This window comes from Bufo bufo, chromosome 1 (genome assembly GCF_905171765.1).
Source record: "Bufo bufo chromosome 1, aBufBuf1.1, whole genome shotgun sequence".
Classification (NCBI taxonomy): domain Eukaryota; kingdom Metazoa; phylum Chordata; class Amphibia; order Anura; family Bufonidae; genus Bufo; species Bufo bufo.
The window spans coordinates 454740518-454758320 of NC_053389.1; the positions used below are offsets into that span (position 1 = coordinate 454740518).

A 17803-nucleotide genomic window follows, 5' to 3' on the forward strand; every position below is an offset into this window, starting at 1 on the left:
ACAGGAGTACTCCCCTGTGTAACTTCGATATCAGCCAGTGGCAGCTCATGCGTGACACCTGCCGTTTGCTCAGGCCCCTTGAGGATGCCACGTTATTTGTCAGTCGCCAGGACTACGGGATGAACAACGTCATTTCATTCCACTGCTTCAGATGCTGGCAAATCTGGCTGGTCAAGGGACTGGAGACATGGCGCCTACATCTCACGGCCACATGAGCGATGTGGGGGCTGAACTAAAGGAGGAGGAGGACATTGGAGCACAAGCAATGTGTAGCAAAATGGGTGGTTTTTCTACATAGTTAAAAGGAGAACTGGAGCAGGAGTAGCAAGAGCGGGATGAGAAAGACGAGGCAGATGACCCAGGCACACCGTGGCAGTATGCAGTGGAGATGGAGGCAGGGGATCCCTCTTAGTCACTTGCACAAATGGCCCACTGCATGCTCACTTGCTTAGGTAGTGACAGCTGAATTGTCACCATTTGGCAGAGGGATGACTTCTGGCTCTCCACCTTGTTGGACCCTCGCTACCGGTCCAAAATGGGGGCCTTTTTTACACCCGCTGAGAGGGAGGACAAACTGAACTACTATAGAGACATACTATGTAGACAGTTGGCCGATGCTTATCTGCACCATCGTCCATCCTTTCGCAGGTCTAAACGAGGGGCCCTCTGTGCTCTCGTTCCACTGCCATGGCTGCTGTGGCAGGGTGGGGGGGTAGGAACAGTACCAGCTCCATCAGCAGCAGCTTGAGTCTAGAGTCGCTGATGAGCAGCTTTCATCACCTGCCTAGTGAAGAAACTACTCATCAGCAGCAGTAGCTAGACCTGGAACAGAACCTGAACCAGCAGGTGGTGGCATACTTGGACAGCACCCTACCACCCCACATTGAATATTTGCTAGACTACTGGGCAGCCAAACTGGATTTCTGGCCGCAACTGGCCGAGTTTACCCTGGAAAAGCTGTCCTGCCCGGCCAGTAGTGTGGTATCTGAGCGGGTGTTTAGTGCGGCAGGGGCCATAGCTGCCCCAAGGAGAACTCGCCTGTCCACCCAAAATTTGTCATAATGAATCAGGTGTGGATCAGCCAGGATTTCCACACACATATGCCTGATGCATCAGATTAGATCATTCATGCTGCCTCACCCAAACCTTGACAAAGGGGACTGGTTTCTTCTGGGTACCTGCTTCAGCTACTATTCTGATGCTGCCACCCCCCTGATGCCACACATCTGATGCCAAGTGCTCCTTCTTACACCCACCATTGTTAGCGTGTACTGTTATTGCCACCCACCTCCCAACTCTGTCACTGGGACACTCTATGGTCTCCTGATGCTGCTATCACCTCACCATTAAGGCCTCCTCATGCTGCTGTTGCCACCTCCACACCATGTCATTGTGCCACTCTGTGGTCTCCTCATGCTGCTGCTGCTGCCACCTCCACACTATGTCACCATGTCACTCTGTTGTCTCCTCATGCTTCTGCCAACTCACAACTCTATGTCTGGGCCACTCTGTGGTCTCCTCATGCTGCTGCTGCCCCCTCCAAACTATGTCACCTTGCCAGTCTGTGGCCTTCTCATGCTGCTGTTGCCACCTCCACACTCTGTCATTGTGCCACACTGTGGTCTCCTCATGCTGCTGCCACTTCACCTCTCTGTGGTCTCCTCATGGTGCTGCCACTTCACCACTCTGTGGTCTCCTCATGCTGGTGCCAACTCAAAACTCTGTCTCTGGGCCACTCTGTGGTTTCCTCATGCTGCTGCCACTTCACCACTCTGTGGTCTCCACATGCTGCTGCCAAATAACCACTCTGTGGTCTCCTCATGCTGCTGCCACATCACCACTCTGTGATCTTCTCATGCTGCTGCCACATCACCACTTTGTGGTCTCCTCATGCTGCTGCCACATCACCACTATGTCACTGGGCCACTCTGTGGTCTCCTCATGCTGCTGACACCTCATTACTATGTCACTGGTCCACTCTGTGGTCTCCTCATGCTGCTTCCCCCTCACCACTATGTAATTGGGCCACTCTGTGGACTTCTCATGCTGTTCCCACCCTCCCCACTCTGTGATTGAGCCACTAGTGTCCCTGTTTGGCCTTGTTGACATCATCATTTATTTGACCCTTCTTCTGATCTGTCAGAAGGAAGGAAAAATGAGATGCAAAATGGATCCTGTCTATGTAGCAGATGTAAGGCCTGTATGGTCCCATCAGAATTGGCTTATGATTTGGTAGCTAAAAGCAGGAGTGGATACAAAACACAGAAGACATGCAAATATTCCATTCACGTGTCATCTCTGCTTTGGATCCAATCCTGTTTTTTTGGGGCTTTAGCAATACTGATGGATTACTGACCAAATGCTTACCGAGTGAAGGCGGATGCCCAACAAACAGGATCTGTTTTTTGGGGGTTATTGTTCTGACGGATCAGAGGAAGGGCAAAATAATCAGTGATGTCAACACAGACTTACTGCTAACACCCTCTCCACTCTGTTGGGGGGGGGCTCTACTTGCATAAGCGTTTAATAGAACAGGTTCTGTAGACATCTATGAGAAATCAGCTGATGGCGGTGTAAAAGGAGTGGGCTCTTTCACACTATAGTACGATCTTGGGCCTCTGCACGGTTCTTTATACCTGGCGCTAACATCGCTCTGTAAGGCTGAGTTCACACTTCAGTTATTTGGTCAGTTTTGGCCCCATAGCTGCCTAAATAAGTGAAGTGTGCAGTGATTCTAAGAGCGACACCTGTCATATGCGTGTCATACTGACTCAGTATTGTTTGTGAAGGTTCTCATTTATCCAGGTCATGGTATATCTGTAAAGAATAAATCAAGGAAACTGGACTTACTGTAGATTTCTTGAAAACGTTTTGCTCGTTCTTCCAACGAGCTTTCTCAATTTCTCAGAATTGAGAAAGCTCGTTGGAAGTACGAGTGAAACGTTTTCAAGAAATCTACAGTAAGCCCAGTTGCCTTGATTTATTCTTTACAGATGACTCAGTATTGTTTCACTACCATAGCAGACTCCCTATGCGTATTGCTGCAAGGCACAATGATCTACACCACTATACAGGCTCTCTGCAGCCAGGAAATAGCTGTTTTTAAATGTGATTCGCCACGAATAAATTCAGATCGAATCAAATCTTTTCGGAAGATTCAGCGAACTGGCTGAATTTAATTTTTTTGAAATTCGCTCATCTCTAGTTAGGGGCCAACTGGCACCCCCACCAATTAACTGGTTTGAGTTGGCTTGGTGCCAGGTACTGACCGTGTATTGAGCAGATAAAGAAAGCTCCATGCTCTGTGTGGTTTCTGGTGCCGCGTACTGAAGCTGAGCTCCGATTCACATTAAACTACCCCAGCGTGGCTACTACACAGAGTTGTGTGCCTCTGTTCGGTACACTGGTTAGTTTCTAGGCTATCGTATACAATCTAAATAAATACATATTGTCCTAGCCCCATTTAAGATATACATTCCTTATCTAAAAACCAAACTGTATATGGCTCAACATTTAATGAAAACCACACCAATCCCTAGAACCCAATCTCATATATGCTTGATCGCTGTCAATCAAATTAATTGGGGTACAGAAACCAATATGTGATTCATTGTTTTTTTTATTACACTTTCATGACCTGTTTAACAGAAGACAGTAACGTGAACAGCCAGTAGTTGTACTTAAAGGTCCTTTTACACAACTTAAGGTAAGAACACAATAACTGCTCCTGTAAAGGTGGTGCCAATCACTCTGGACTGCTGCAGATAGCCAAGTACAGCATTCGGCTATTTCCGGTGGTCTTATAGAGACTGAATGGAGTGGCAGGGAGCATGCCCAACCTGCCACCCCATTAGATGGTCAGTGGTTCATCTGTGAAAACCTCAGTGAAGAAACTGTCTGGTCCCTGTTTCTGTTTTTTGCCCTTCATGTGTCATCTATATTCAAGAGACACTGCTAGGCTGAAATTTTATTTCTGCTTCCAATGGTCTGTGGTTTTTACATAGATGCTATCATGGTTTTCACAAACTCATACACTATAGTGTGCTTGTGGAATCTGCAATCATGGACAAAAAAAAGCTAATTTCCGTGGTGTCACCATTGACTCATGGTTGTGGAAAACCAATAGACACCTTAAAGTCAATGGATGCATGTGCTGTCCGTGGAGAACATGGAAAGCACATGTCCGTGAATCAATTATGTGTGAAAAACGCTTTAGTTATTTTCTATCCTTTGGATAGGGATTGACTTCCATTTTTGCATTTTAATTTTTTAGTCCTGACCTTCAGAGAGCCATAACTTTTTTAATTCTTCATTCACATAGCCATACGAGGACTTGTTTTTTGTGGGACAAGTTGTACTCTCGAATGGTACCATTCTACTACTACATTGAATACAACGTAGTAGTAAGCTGGAAAAAAAAATTCAAATGAGGTGGAAAAATCCAATGCCGTCACGATTTTATGGGTTTAGCTCTTTAGGTGTTTCCTGTGTGGTAAAACTCATTTATGATTAAGTTTATGATGAACAGAGACACTTGCGCTGCCGTTAGATATCTCTCTGAGGCTGATGTTATCACCTTGTTTGCCGCTGCCTAGTATTGGGGTGAGTGTCCAACCTGTTCTCACCTTTAATAGGGGGCTAATAGCTATATATACATGTGTATAATACCGGCGCTGGCATACAGAGAGGGTAGGGGAGAGTGAGGATTATTATATGTGTATGCACAGGATGCTAATTACAAGATCTCTACCTGTTATCTGATGAATAGTCGTTTGTGATGTGGTGTGATCCCGTTGTTCCAGGAAGCGCTGTATAGATCTGATGGGACGCTTCTTGCTCTAACTCTCACCTAGCGCGCTGCCCCGGCCGGTATCTAGCGAACACGTGGAGGAGCCTGCAGGGATGAGTTCAGGAGCGTCTTCGTGTGACGTCACAACTTCGCTCTGGGTGCCTCCAAGGGACAAATTTCCACCCAACGCGTTTCAGAACCTACAGGTTCCTTCGTCAGGGATCCATTCTCTGGGTCAGTACCATTATAGCAATACCAAATTTGTATAGTTTTTCTACTTAAAAAAATAAAGATTTTGAAATATTTTTCTGTTTTATTGCCATATTCTAACCCCCATAAGTTTTTTTTTTTATATTTACATCTACAGAGCTGTGTGAGGGTTCATTGTATGTGGGGTGATCTGCAGTTTCCAGTGATACCATTTTGGGGTGTGTATGACTGTTTGATCACTTTCTATTCAATTGTTTGGGGATAAGCAACAAAAAACGGTGAATCGACCATTTTCATTTTGAGTTTTTCCGTTATGGCATTCACCGTACTGTTTGGGATGCCTACGGTGTTTATTTTTTATCATTTATTTATATTTATTTTAATTATGGGGAAGGGGGGTGATTAGAATTTTTTACGTTTTTTTTTATTTACCTGAGTGTGCAATCATCAGATTGCTTTTCCTATACACTAATGTAATTTATATTAGTTGATATGACATTCAATATATTCCGATGCAGTGCTGCCACCTTCAGGCCTACACTGGAATATACCTGCGATAGGTGTGGTTGCTTCCTATAGGCTCCAGCCTATGATCACCAAAGAATAGCTTTCCCAATCTCAGCGCGGGAAAGCTGTTCTGTTTTAGATGCCATGGTCTCAATTGACCATGGCATCTGAAGGCTGATTGCCGACATTAGCCCTGGGTGTCTGCTGTGTAAAATTCACAACATGTACTTGTACGTTGGCGGTCGTGAAGGGGTTAATGAATTAACAAAATAATGCCCATGCTCGACTCAGCTTCAACATGTTCATCAGTCCGCCATCAGCTAATGCATGTCTACAGCTAGAATTAGAAACGTGAAGTCTGTAGTTTATGCTGAAGCACAGATGTCTTTCCGAACATTTTAATGGAAAGGGAAAAAATATAAACACAGTTACAAACTAGCACCAGATTATAAAGATGAAATAAAATGTCATCATTAAAACCTACAAGAACATAAGAGAAAAAAGTGCTTAAACATATGCTTTCCAACTGACTGCTACCACTTCATTATGCCCATAGAGTTTATGGGATTTATTTCAGCTCCAGTGCACTGAAAGCCTTATTCAATGGCTTGTGTTCTGCCTACTTGAGGGAGCAACACGGTTCTTTATAATTCCAGTTTGAAAAAAAAAAGATATACTGTAATTTGAGTGAAAATGAAAGAAGGCTTCAGGTACCCAAAATTTGGGTTATAACAGAGGAAACAAATTCATGTGCTGTGAAGTATGGGTTGAAAGAAAAAAATTGCATGAAGAACAGCCACATAATCTTTTGTTCAACACAGAACAAAAATAATGGGGGAGACATACCAAGACTGGCGCCAGTCTTGATCTCCCTGCACTGGCGTGAGACGCACCGAATTTATTAAGAGGCGGAAGCCTTTTAACAAATCAGGCGCATCACTGCGTGCGCCAGAAACTGAAGTCTACGTCAACTACAGGTTGCCGTAGACTTCAGCTATAAAGTCCATCATTTTCTGATGATAGTTATGATAAATGTGTTGGGCAAAGCCACGCCCCTCCTGCTAAGCAACGCCCCCTTTTCACACAAGAGCGAAGAAGCTCATAAAGTGGCAATTTATGGTGCACACATGGTACGCGCCATAATCTGAGACTTTCTTTTATGCCAAATAGTGGCGCAAACAGCTTAATAAATGTCCCTCAGTGTGTTTTTATATGGAGACAGCCAACAAGTTAACAGATCTAATTGCATCATTAGTACCTTAAACCTTTTGCGTTTTCATTTTTCTTCCCTATCTTCCTTGAGCCATAACTTTTTTTTATTTTACATTCACATAGCTGTATGAGGACTTATTGTTTATGGGACAAGTTGTACTTTCTAATGCCACCATTTAATATGGCATACAATGTAGTGGGAAGCGGGAAAAAATGGAATTGGAAAACAAAACGCACCCTCCACCGTTTTACGGGTTTTGTTCCCAAGGCGTTCAGTTTGCAGCAAAACTGACCTGTGCGCTTCATTCTCTGGGTCAGTACAATTACAACGATACCACATATGTATAGTTTTTTATGTCTAAAAATAAATAAACTTTGAGAAAAAAAGTTTTTTTCTTTACATCACCATATTCTGACCCCCATAAGTTTTTTATAGTTATATCTACTGAGCTCTGTGGAAGCTCATGTTTTGCGGTACAATCTGTAGTTTTTATTGATACCATTTTGGAGCGTGTGTGACTTTTTGTTCACATTTTATTAAATTTTTTGGGGAAAGAGAAGCGATGAAAAAATGGCTAATTGGCCATTTTGACCCTTTTTCCGTTATGCCATTAGCCGTATTGGAAAAATATTTTTATTAGTACAGGTGTTTTCGGTCACAGTGATACCCATGATGTTTATATTTTTTGTTATTTATATATTTACTTTTTTATTCTACGGAAACTTTTATATTTTATACATTTTTTAATATATTTTTTTAGATTTTTCAAACTTTTTTATGCTTTTGAAGCTCGTATTTGAGCCTACAAAATCCATTTATTTCAAAAATTCTGAACAATCTTTGATTTTATTAGATCCATTAATTGCTCAGAATTGCTCATTTGCTATATTGGCCTGCCACCAGGTGGCCATAATAAGAATTGCAGCTTCAATACCCTGCGTCTCTTCAGCACATTGAAAACAATTACTGGCATCCTAAATGGCCGCAGAGGATGCTGGTAAGAAGTGCTTCCGGGTTTTTCACCCTTTAGATGCTGTGATCTCACTTGATCACGGAATCTAAAGGCTTCAATGACTGCGGTCATGGTTATTAGCCGCGGGTCTCTGCCGATTGTCACTGTAGCCAATCACTGGCCACTGGGCCACACATGCAAGCATTAGCGCTGAGACCAGTGTCTGACTGCAGTGCTCATGTGCATGGACCGCATTTTATCGCTGCAGGGAGGTAGACAAAGATCAATGGGGACCACCAGAGCTGCAGCAATGGAGTGGTGAGGGTGCCCTGTATTAACTTTCTCTACATGATAAATGCCGTTTGTTGAAGTGAGACAACCCCTTAAAGGAATCAACCTCCTATATTGTCAGTAAGCACTCATTAAGAGTAATCATCTGCCCCTGTAAAAGGCCCCATAGAAGTTATTCAGAGTTTTTGCTTTCACTGCTTTTTACTTTTTCTTTTTTTTTTGCTTTTTGAAGTCGAAACCAGGAACGAATCCTACAAAAAAAGGGCATGTATAATTATTTTTTAATCCTGGTTGGCTTTATAAAAAAAATTAAAAAAAATAGATAAAAAAAAATGACCATATACTGTGTATAATGTGTGAATATGGCCTTATGCTTACTGTTTTACCCCTCTATCTTTGCGCCACAATCTGTGCCAGAAATGCGCCTAATTTTAGCGTACTTCTGTTTACTAAATGACCCCCTTTGTTTCCAAACAGTATGAGGAGGAATCTTGATACATCTAACATTAAATTCCAGTGGGCTGTGCACAATGGTCTGCACAAATTGCAATTCATCTATTTGTTGACAATTTCCAAAAATGTTGTGTTTGATTTTTACCTCCTGGTTGGCAACGACAAGTTCTTCTTCCAGTGCAGATACTCTCTCTAAAGAAACCCTCAGCCGTTCTCTCACCTAGAAGAAAAACAAAAATGTATAGTAACATGTTTTCTGGTTCTATTAGGCAACCTAGCATTCTGGGGACTGTATCATGAGGGTAATATTTGAGATCAGCTTTACTTGAGTCTGTGTTCACATACTTTGTGCCACATTTATCAAATGTCCCATTTAATTTGGTGCATCTTTAAACTTAACACTTTTGTCTAGAAATGCTATTCCAGTTTTTCTAAACCATCCCCTTACTGCAGTGAGTTTGCAAAACGTTTTGTTTTAAAAAGTCATAGTGATTATATGAAATACATTAACATTGCAGACTAACATTGCTAACTTTCCCATTTACTTCGGAAAACTGGAGTGCAGAAATGCAAAAAGTCCCAACATTTTTGCTCATGACCTAAAAAAGTTGCAAAGTCCCTATATTGCAATATTTTTGAAGCCAGAATTCTGGAATGCAGGGCTTGATAAATCCCAGTATATGTGTGCTTTTATTTGATATGATTTCCTCAAAATTAGAGAAAAAGACAATATGGAAAATACAGGTAAATAATAATATACTTTCTTTATACAGCATCACCATATTCCACAGCGATTTACAATTCAGAGGGTACATGTACAAATCAAAATAGACACCACAAAAATATAGGCTAATATACGATTGAAGCATGAGGAGTGAGGGCCCTGCTTGCAATCTATGAGGAAATAGGGTGACACAAAAGATAAAACTAATTGAGAAATAAAGTGATCCTGCCATCTTTGTTCTAAATAAAGTAATGCAGACAGACAGAGCTGCATGAGATAGTGTATTGAGTGAGGGGATTATTGTTAGATGTTCTGAAGAATGAGGGGTGGGGGGTGAACAGAGAAGAGTCAGTTTAGTGAACATGATAAGCCTGCCTAAAAAGATATGTTTTTAAAGGGATCCTGTCATCAACTTTATGCTGACCTTACTGAGGGCAGCATAAAATAGTGACAGAAATGCTGATTCCAGAGAATTGTTGCAGCTTGAGAAAAGTCTTGGAGACAGGAGTAAGAAGTTGTAATTAAGGAGAATGTTAATCTTAAATCATTGAGAGACTGGAGAGCACAAGCAGGGTGGTAAACAGAAATGATGGCAGATATGTAGGGAGGTGCAGCACCGTGGAGAGCTTTATGAATAATAATACCACAGACTGAAATTGAAATATCAGTTTTAGGTAGGTTAGTAAATAAGGAAAGACATGAAGTTCAGTTTATGAGAGATTCAGTTTCAGGTAGAGAGAGAACACGATGTTAGAGACAGCTGCCAGACAACCACTGGTGTTTTGTAGTACTACTAGAGTGATGTCAAGGGATGAGATATATAGTTGGGTGTCATCAGCATAGAGATTGTACTGAAAACCAAATTTGCTGATGGTGCGTACCATAGGGACTGTGTAGAGGAAAAAAGAGTGGGCCTAGGACTAAACCCTGAGGAACGCTAACAGCAAGATGATGAGAAGAAGCAGCACCAGCAAATGATACACTGAAAGAGCAGCTAGAGAGACACAATAAAACCAGGAGAGAACATTGTCCATGTGGCCAATAAAGTAGAGCATGCAAAGGAGAAATGTCAAAGCTGCAGAGAGATCCAGAAGAATACGTAGAGAGTAGTTGCCATTCCTTTTCTCGAGATAATTAGAATATATGAAAAAAAAAGATACAGCGTACACATTAGGTTACTTTCACACTTGTGGCAGGACAGATCCGACAGGCCGTTCACCCTCTTGGATCCGTCCTTCCGCTATTTCGCCGTGCCGCCGGACCGCCGCTCCGTCCCCATTGACTATAATGGGGACGGGGGCGGAGCTCCGGCGCAGCACGGTAGTGCACGGCGAAAGGACGCCGGACTAAAAGTCCTGCATGTCCGACTTTTTAGTCCAGTGGCCTCTCACCGCGAACTGCCGTACTGCGCCGGAGCTCCGCCCCCATCCCCATTATAGTCAATGGGGACGGAGTGGCGGTCCTTTGGCACGGCAAAATAGCGGAAGGACGGATCCGACAGGGTGAACAGCCTGTCGGATCCGTCCTGCCGCAAGTGTGAAAGTACCCTAAGTGGGATTTTTTGTGATTAGCCCATAATTAAGGGAACAATAAAAATTTGTCTTGCAATAAATTGCCAGTAAAAGTACATATATAATTTACAATAGCTCAAATACTCTAAAAACAAACAGGAAATAAATTATGGATAATAAATTTAGTGGGAAAAGAAAACCGAAAAACAGATCATACAGAATGAAGTTATGTTATTATGTTTGGTGAATTCACAGATAGTAGATTTGTTTTAGAAAGACTAAAAATGAGTTCCATTCATCTGAATAGGGCTGTTTCTGGGGCAAGCACATGGATTTCTTGAAGACACATTCAGACGAATGAGATAGTCGCAGAAATTTCTGCAACAAATCTGATGCATGTGAATATGATTAAGGGCTTGCCTCAACACAACCCGTATCTAAATGTTCTTTTAGGGTATAAGGACCTCGCAGTGTGGTCCCCCACTGGGAATCCACTTTATGTGCAAGAATAGGAAACCATTCTCTAAGACATCCCGGTTAACATAAGAATAACCATATAAAAACATTATGAATGGTAAAAAGAAACCGTATCATGCAGTAGATGACAAATGTTATATAGGTAGGGTTTCAGCCCCTGGCAGTCCAATGATAGCTAAACTCTCGTGTCTCCACCAACCACAGTGAAGAGATGTTGGTAAAGAACCAAGGTTGAACAAACACTCTATAGAAACAGCCAAGCCCATTTTAGCAGTGGAGGTATTAGTGGTCACATCTCATATTCATAACCTATCCAGTGTATAGGTTTTAAATTTTTCTGGCTGGAATACCCATTTAACCTGTCAGAATAATTAAAATTCCGTCATCATTATCTGGTCATCAATATCTGATCAGTGGGGGTCTGACTCCTGGCACCCCTGCCAATCAGGCATTCACTGAAAGAAAAAGTCATTGCTTATAGACAGAGCAAAGAAAACGATGCAACTCTGTGGCGTATGCAGCTTGTAAGTAGGAGGAATCATATGTCCACACTAGAAGCATGTTAAGTACTGATCAGGTTGTAACAAAAATGCTTTTGGAGGTGCTGATGCTTTTCCGGAAATACAACAATTTATTACAGAGAGTCAGCAGTTCTGACCATGCTAAACTGCTGACAGCAATAGGTAGGAGCTGGGAGAGCAGGACAATCATACCTTTTGTGGAGCTTTTTTATCATGAGTACTGTAGTGAGAAATTGAATATGAACTTTCATTCAGCCAAATTCTGCTCCAGCAAGTGCCCAATACTGGGCTTCAATATGAAATGTTCTCTGCTCTGATCAACTTCACAGCCCCTCCTCTCTGGTGGTTATCGTGGTCTCCTGGTTGGATGAAACAGCTGTCACTCACAGCAGAGGGGAGGAACTATGAAGCACTACACAGAGAAGCTCCTCCTCCATGGCACTTGCTGGGGCAAAATCTAGCACAATAAAACTTCATATTCATACTGATGTGAAAAGCTCAACAAATGTATTTTTGTCTTACTCTCCCCAGTCCCCACCTCGTGCTGGTACTAGTTTAACATTTAACATGGTCAAAACTGCTGACAGACTCCATTAAATTTCAACAAAGAACACTCCAGCTAATATAAGGTTCACGTCACATTTTTGCATCCTGTCAAATCACAACACATTAGTAAGTGCCTTGTATTAACTTTCTCTACATGATAAATGCCATTTGCTGAAGTGAGACAGCCCTTTAAGTTTTCTTATTGATTGTAAGCTCTCATTCATTCTGTTCTCACCTAGATTGCAAGATTTCTTAGGAATTGTCAGCTCTCTCATTGATTGTAAGCTCTTTCAACAATTGTAAGCTCTTTCGATTGTAAGAACTCGTATCAATTGTACGCTCTCGGAAGCAAATGGAGAAGGTAAGCTTGCATTTTTTTGTTTTTTTTACACTATTTCAGGTTAAATCAATTTGCTGACACGAAGGACAAAGAAATTTGGTTTCGAGGCGAATTGAATTTATCCAGAATTTTGGATCGAATTCCACTTTGTGGGATTCGATTCGCTCATCTCTAATTGTTACAGCTCTTGTTGTAGCTTTCTTATCGATTATAAGCTCTTTCATGAACTGTAGGATTTCTTATTGATTGTAGGCTCCCTCCTAGATTTTAAGTTTTTTTCATCATTTGTAGCTTTCTCATCAATTGTAAGCTCTGTCATTCAGTATAATTTCTCAAACATTTTAGGCTCTCACCGATTATAAAATTTCTCTTTAATTGCAAGGAAGGGTTTGCATTGGCATTATATTATAGGTTCTGTTATAACAGTTATATAACGGAATATAACAGAATTTTAGGACAGAAAGCAAAACGGAAGCCTTTATGAGGCATGCCGTTTTGCTCCGTCCTAATACATGTCTATGGGGCCAAATAACGGTTCCGTTTGTTTCCTTTATACATGCTTACTCACTGACTGTATGCTCTCTCCTAGATCGTAAGCTTTCTCATTGATTGCAAGCTTTCTAGTCAATTGTAAGTTTTCTCATCAACTGTAATTGTAAGTGTTCTCATTGATTGTATGCTCTTTCCTAGACTGTAAGCTCTCTTTCAATTGTAAGCTCCCTAATAGACTGTAAGCTCTCATCAATTGTAAGCTCTCTAATAGACTGTAAGCTTTCTTATAGAAACATAGAATGTGTCGGCAGATAAGAACCATTTGGCCCATCTAGTCTGCCCAATATACTGAGTACTATGGATTGCCCCTGGCCCTATCTTATATGAAGGATAGCCTTATGCCTATCCCATGCATGCTTAAACTCCTTCACTGTATTTGCAGCTACCACTTCTGCAGGAAGGCTATTCCATGCATCCACTACTCTCTCAGTAAAGTAATACTTCCTGATATTACTTTTAAACCTTTGCCCCTCTAATTTAAAACTATGTCCTCTTGTAGCAGTTTTTCTTCTTTTAAATGTTCTCTCCTCTTTTACCTTGTTGATTCCCTTTATGTATTTAAAAGTTTCTATCATATCCCCTCTGTCTGGTCTTTCTTCCAAGCTATACATGTTAAGGTCCTTTAATCTTTCCTGGTAAGTTTTATCCTGCAATCCATGTACTAGTTTAGTAGCTCTTCTCTGAACTCCCTCCAAAGTATTAATATCCTTCTGGAGATATGGTCTCCAGTACTGAGCACAATACTCCAAATGAGGTCTCACTAGTGCTCTGTAGAGCGGCATGAGCACCTCCCTCTTTCTACTGGTAATGCCTCTCCCTATACACCCAAGCATTCTGCTAGCATTTCCTGCTGCTCTATGACAGTGGTGCCCGACCATTTTTCGTCTGAGGGCCGCACTAGACATGGCAAAAATTTTGCGGGCCAGAACCAGGTAGCTTTGCCAGAAAGAAATGCACACACTGTGAGGGGGCAAGTGTGATCATTACTAGAATACATAATACGTAGGCCTTCAAATCTACGTTGGAGGCTGCATTTGGAGCCTCTGTTGCAGATTCTGTCGAAAGACCAGACAAAAAAGCCTTGTATGGGGCACTTTTGTCCGAACGGAAACTGAAAGGATCCCATCATAGTCGGTGGAGTCTATTCAGCTTCTTCCCTGTGGTGTGACAAGAAGAGGGGAGAGCAGGGTCACTAGTGGGGTGACAGGAGGAGGGGGGAGCAGGGTCACTAGTGGGGTGACAAGAGGAGGGGGGAGCAGGGTCACTAGTGAGGTGACAGGAGGAGGGGGAAGCAGGGTCACTAGTGGGGTGACAGGAGGAGGGGGAAGCAGGGTCACTAGTGGGGTGACAGGAGGAGGGGGGAGCAGGTTCACTAGTGAGGTGACAGGAGGAGGGGGAGCAGGGTCACTAGTGAGGTGACAGGAGGAGGGGGGAGCAGGGTCACTAGTGAGGTGACAGGAGAAGGGGGAGCAGGGTCACTAGTGGGGTGACAGGAGAAGGGGGAGCAGGGTCACTAGTGGGGTGACAGGAGAAGGGGGAGCAGGTTCACTAGTGAGGTGACAGGAGGAGGGGGGAGCAGGGTCACTAGTGAGGTGACAGGAGGAGGGGGAAGCAGGGTCACTAGTGAGGTGACAGGTGGAGGGGGAAGCAGGGTCACTAGTGGGGTGACAGGAGGAGGGGGAAGCAGGGTCACTAGTGGGGTGACAGGAGGAGAGGGGAGCAGGGTCACTAGTGGAGTGACAAGAGGAGGGGGAAGCAGGGTCACTAGTGGAGTGACAAGAGGAGGGGGAAACAGGGTCACTAGTGGGGTGACAGGAGGAGGGGGAAATAGGGTCACTAGTGAGGAGACAGGAGGAGAGGGGAGCAGGGTCACTAGTGAGGTGACAGGAGGAGGGGGGGAGCAGGGTCACTAGTGGGGTGATAGGAAGAGGGGGGAGCAGGGTCACTAGTGAGGTGACAGGAGGAGGGGGAAATAGGGTCACTAGTGAGGAGACAGGAGGAGGAGGAGCAGGGTCACTAGTGAGGTGACAGGAGGAGGGGGGAGCAGGGTCACTAGTGGGGTGATATGAAGAGGGGGAGCAGGGTCACTAGTGAGGTGACAGGAGGAGGGGGAAAGATGGCCATTAGTGGGGTTACAGGAGAAGGGGGAAGCAGGGTCACTAGTGAGGAGACAGGAGGAGGGGGAGCAGGGTCACTAGTGAGGTGACAGGAGGAGGGGGAAATAGGGTCACTAGTGAGGAGACAGTAGGAGGGGGGAGCAGGGTCACTAGTGGGGTGACAGGAGGAGGGGGGAGCAGGGTCACTAAAGGGGTGACAGGAGGAGGGGGAGCAGGGTCACTAGTAAGATGACAGAAGGAGAGGGAGCAGGGTCACTAGTGGGGTGACAGGGGGAGGGGGAGCAGGGTCACTAATGGGGTGACAGGAGGAGGGGGGAGCAGGGTCACTAATGGGGTGACAGGAGGAGGGGGAGCAGGGTCACCGGGGACCAGTCACAGGAGTCCGTGGCTCCTTACTTCCATGTTTCCCAAGGTCCTCGGTCAGCGCGCCCCACTCTCCTTACAACAGCCACCCCTGGAGCCTGCCCCTCCTCCTTCCAGCTCCCACCGGCTCCCCTGCTGCAGGACTTGTATTGCTCCGGCATGCTCCTATACCAATCAATAACAAAGCTCCTTGCTGTAAGGAGCTTTGCTATTGATTATTTCAGGCACAGGCAGCATCGGGGGAAAAGTCTAAGGCGTATTGGACTTTTTCCAGGAAGTCGCACGGGCCACATGACACAGCTTCGCGTGCCGGATTTGGCCCACCGGCCGTAGGTTGGGCATCACTGCTCTATGACATTGCCTACCTTTAATTCTTCTGTGACCCCTAAATCCCTTTCCTCAGATACTGAGGTTAGGACTGTATCACTAATTTTATATTCTGCTCTTGGGTTTTTACACCCCAGGTGCATTATCTTGCACTTATCAACATAAAGTTTTAGTTGCCAGATTTTTAACAATTCCTCTAGTTTTCCTAAATCCTTTTCCATTTGGTGTATCCCTCCAGGAACATTAACCCTGTTACAAATCTTTGTGTCATCAGCAAAAAGACACACCTTACCATTGAGGCCTTCTGCAATTTCGCTGATAAAGATATTAAACAACATGGGTCCCAGAACAGATCCCTGAGGTACCCCACTGGTAACAAGACCTTGGTCTGAATATACTCCATTGACTACAACCCTCTGTTGTCTGTGCCTCAGCCACTGCCTAATCCATTCAACAAATTGTAAAGTCTCTAATAGACTGTAAGCTTTCTGCTTAATGGTAAGCTCTCTAATAGACTGTAAGCTTTCTCAACTATTGTAGACTCTCTAATAAACTGTAAACTCTCTCAGAGTATAAGCTTTCCTATTGATTGTTAGCTTTCTCATAGATCTCATAGATTTTAAACTCTTTTATAGGCTGAATGCTTTCTCATCTATTGCAAGCTTTCCCATTGATTGTAAACTCTCTCACAGATTGTAAGCTTTTTCACTGATTGTAAGCTCTCTCCTAGTTTGTAATCTTTCTCATAGATTGTAAGCGGTCTCATAAATTCTCAGCTCGGTTATCGATTGTAAGCTCCTTCATCAATTGTAAGCTCTCCCATAGATTCTAAGCTTTCTCACTTATTGTACTGTAAGTTCTCATAGAATGTAAGCTTTCTCATTGATTGTATCCTCTCTTCTAGGTTGTAAGCTTTGTCATTGCATCTAAGCTTTCTCATTGTTTGTACGTCGTCTCATGGATTGTAATTTTATCAAAGATTGTAAGTTTGCTCATAGACTGTAAGATTCCTCATAGATTGTAATGTCTGTCATAGATTGTAAACTTTCTCATGGAGTGTAAGCTTCATTATTGAGTGAAAGCTTCTCAGAGATTGTAGTTTTTTGCATTGACTATAAGCTTTCTTATAAACTGTAAACTCTTAAATCGACTGAATGATTGCTCATAGACTGTAAGCTCTCTCGTAGAGTGTAAGCTTTCGCATTGGCTGTAAGCTTTCTCAGTAATTGCAAGCTTTCTCAGAGACTGTAAACTCTCTCATAGACAGTAAGCTTTCTCATAAAATGAAATATTTTTCATCGCTTGCAAGCTCTCATTGATTGTAAGCAGTGGCGTACCTACCATATAGGCAGACCATGCAGCTGCTATGGGGTCCGTGAGGAAGGGGGGCCTGCAGTGGAGGAGAGGCCCCGCCCCCTAATTGCTCCTGTCTATCTTCCTAAAGCTAAAGGACCTTTGATGATGTCATCACAGGTCCTGTAAGGGAACTGCACAGTGTAAAGTGTAGTTCCCAGGTTAGAACAGTGCATCTGTCAGGACCTATGATGACATCATCTTCAACATTACAGGTCCTGCAGGATCTAGCAAAGGAACTGCACCAAAAATGGCATAGTCCCCACGTTTGAAAGGTACATCTGCCAGGGCCTGTGATGACATCATCATAGGTCCTTTAACCCCTAATAGCAAGTATTAGAAGTTCACAATCAGCTCTTCATTGATCCATACAGACTGGAATGGAGTGGTAAGAAAAGGTCCTCCAATTTTCTCTTCAATTGCCCCCCACCCTTGCCCTGTTTTAACTCATTGCTCACTTATACAGCCAGGTCCATAAATATTGGGACATTGAGACAATTCTAACATTTTTGGCTCTATATACCACCACAATGGATTTGAAATGAAACAAATGTGCT

The 17803-nt window shown here is 43.4% G+C and overlaps 1 protein-coding gene across 1 annotated transcript in view; it reads right to left on the reverse strand.

Moving 5' to 3' along the window:
• PPFIA2 (PTPRF interacting protein alpha 2) overlaps nucleotides 1-17803 on the reverse strand; it is a 385317-nt gene that overhangs the window by 161140 nt on the left and 206374 nt on the right. Inside the window, exon 5 of the mRNA XM_040408503.1 lies at nucleotides 8561-8635. Within this exon, the coding sequence (XP_040264437.1) occupies nucleotides 8561-8635 (75 nt within the window). The remainder of the gene's footprint in view (nucleotides 1-8560; nucleotides 8636-17803) is intronic.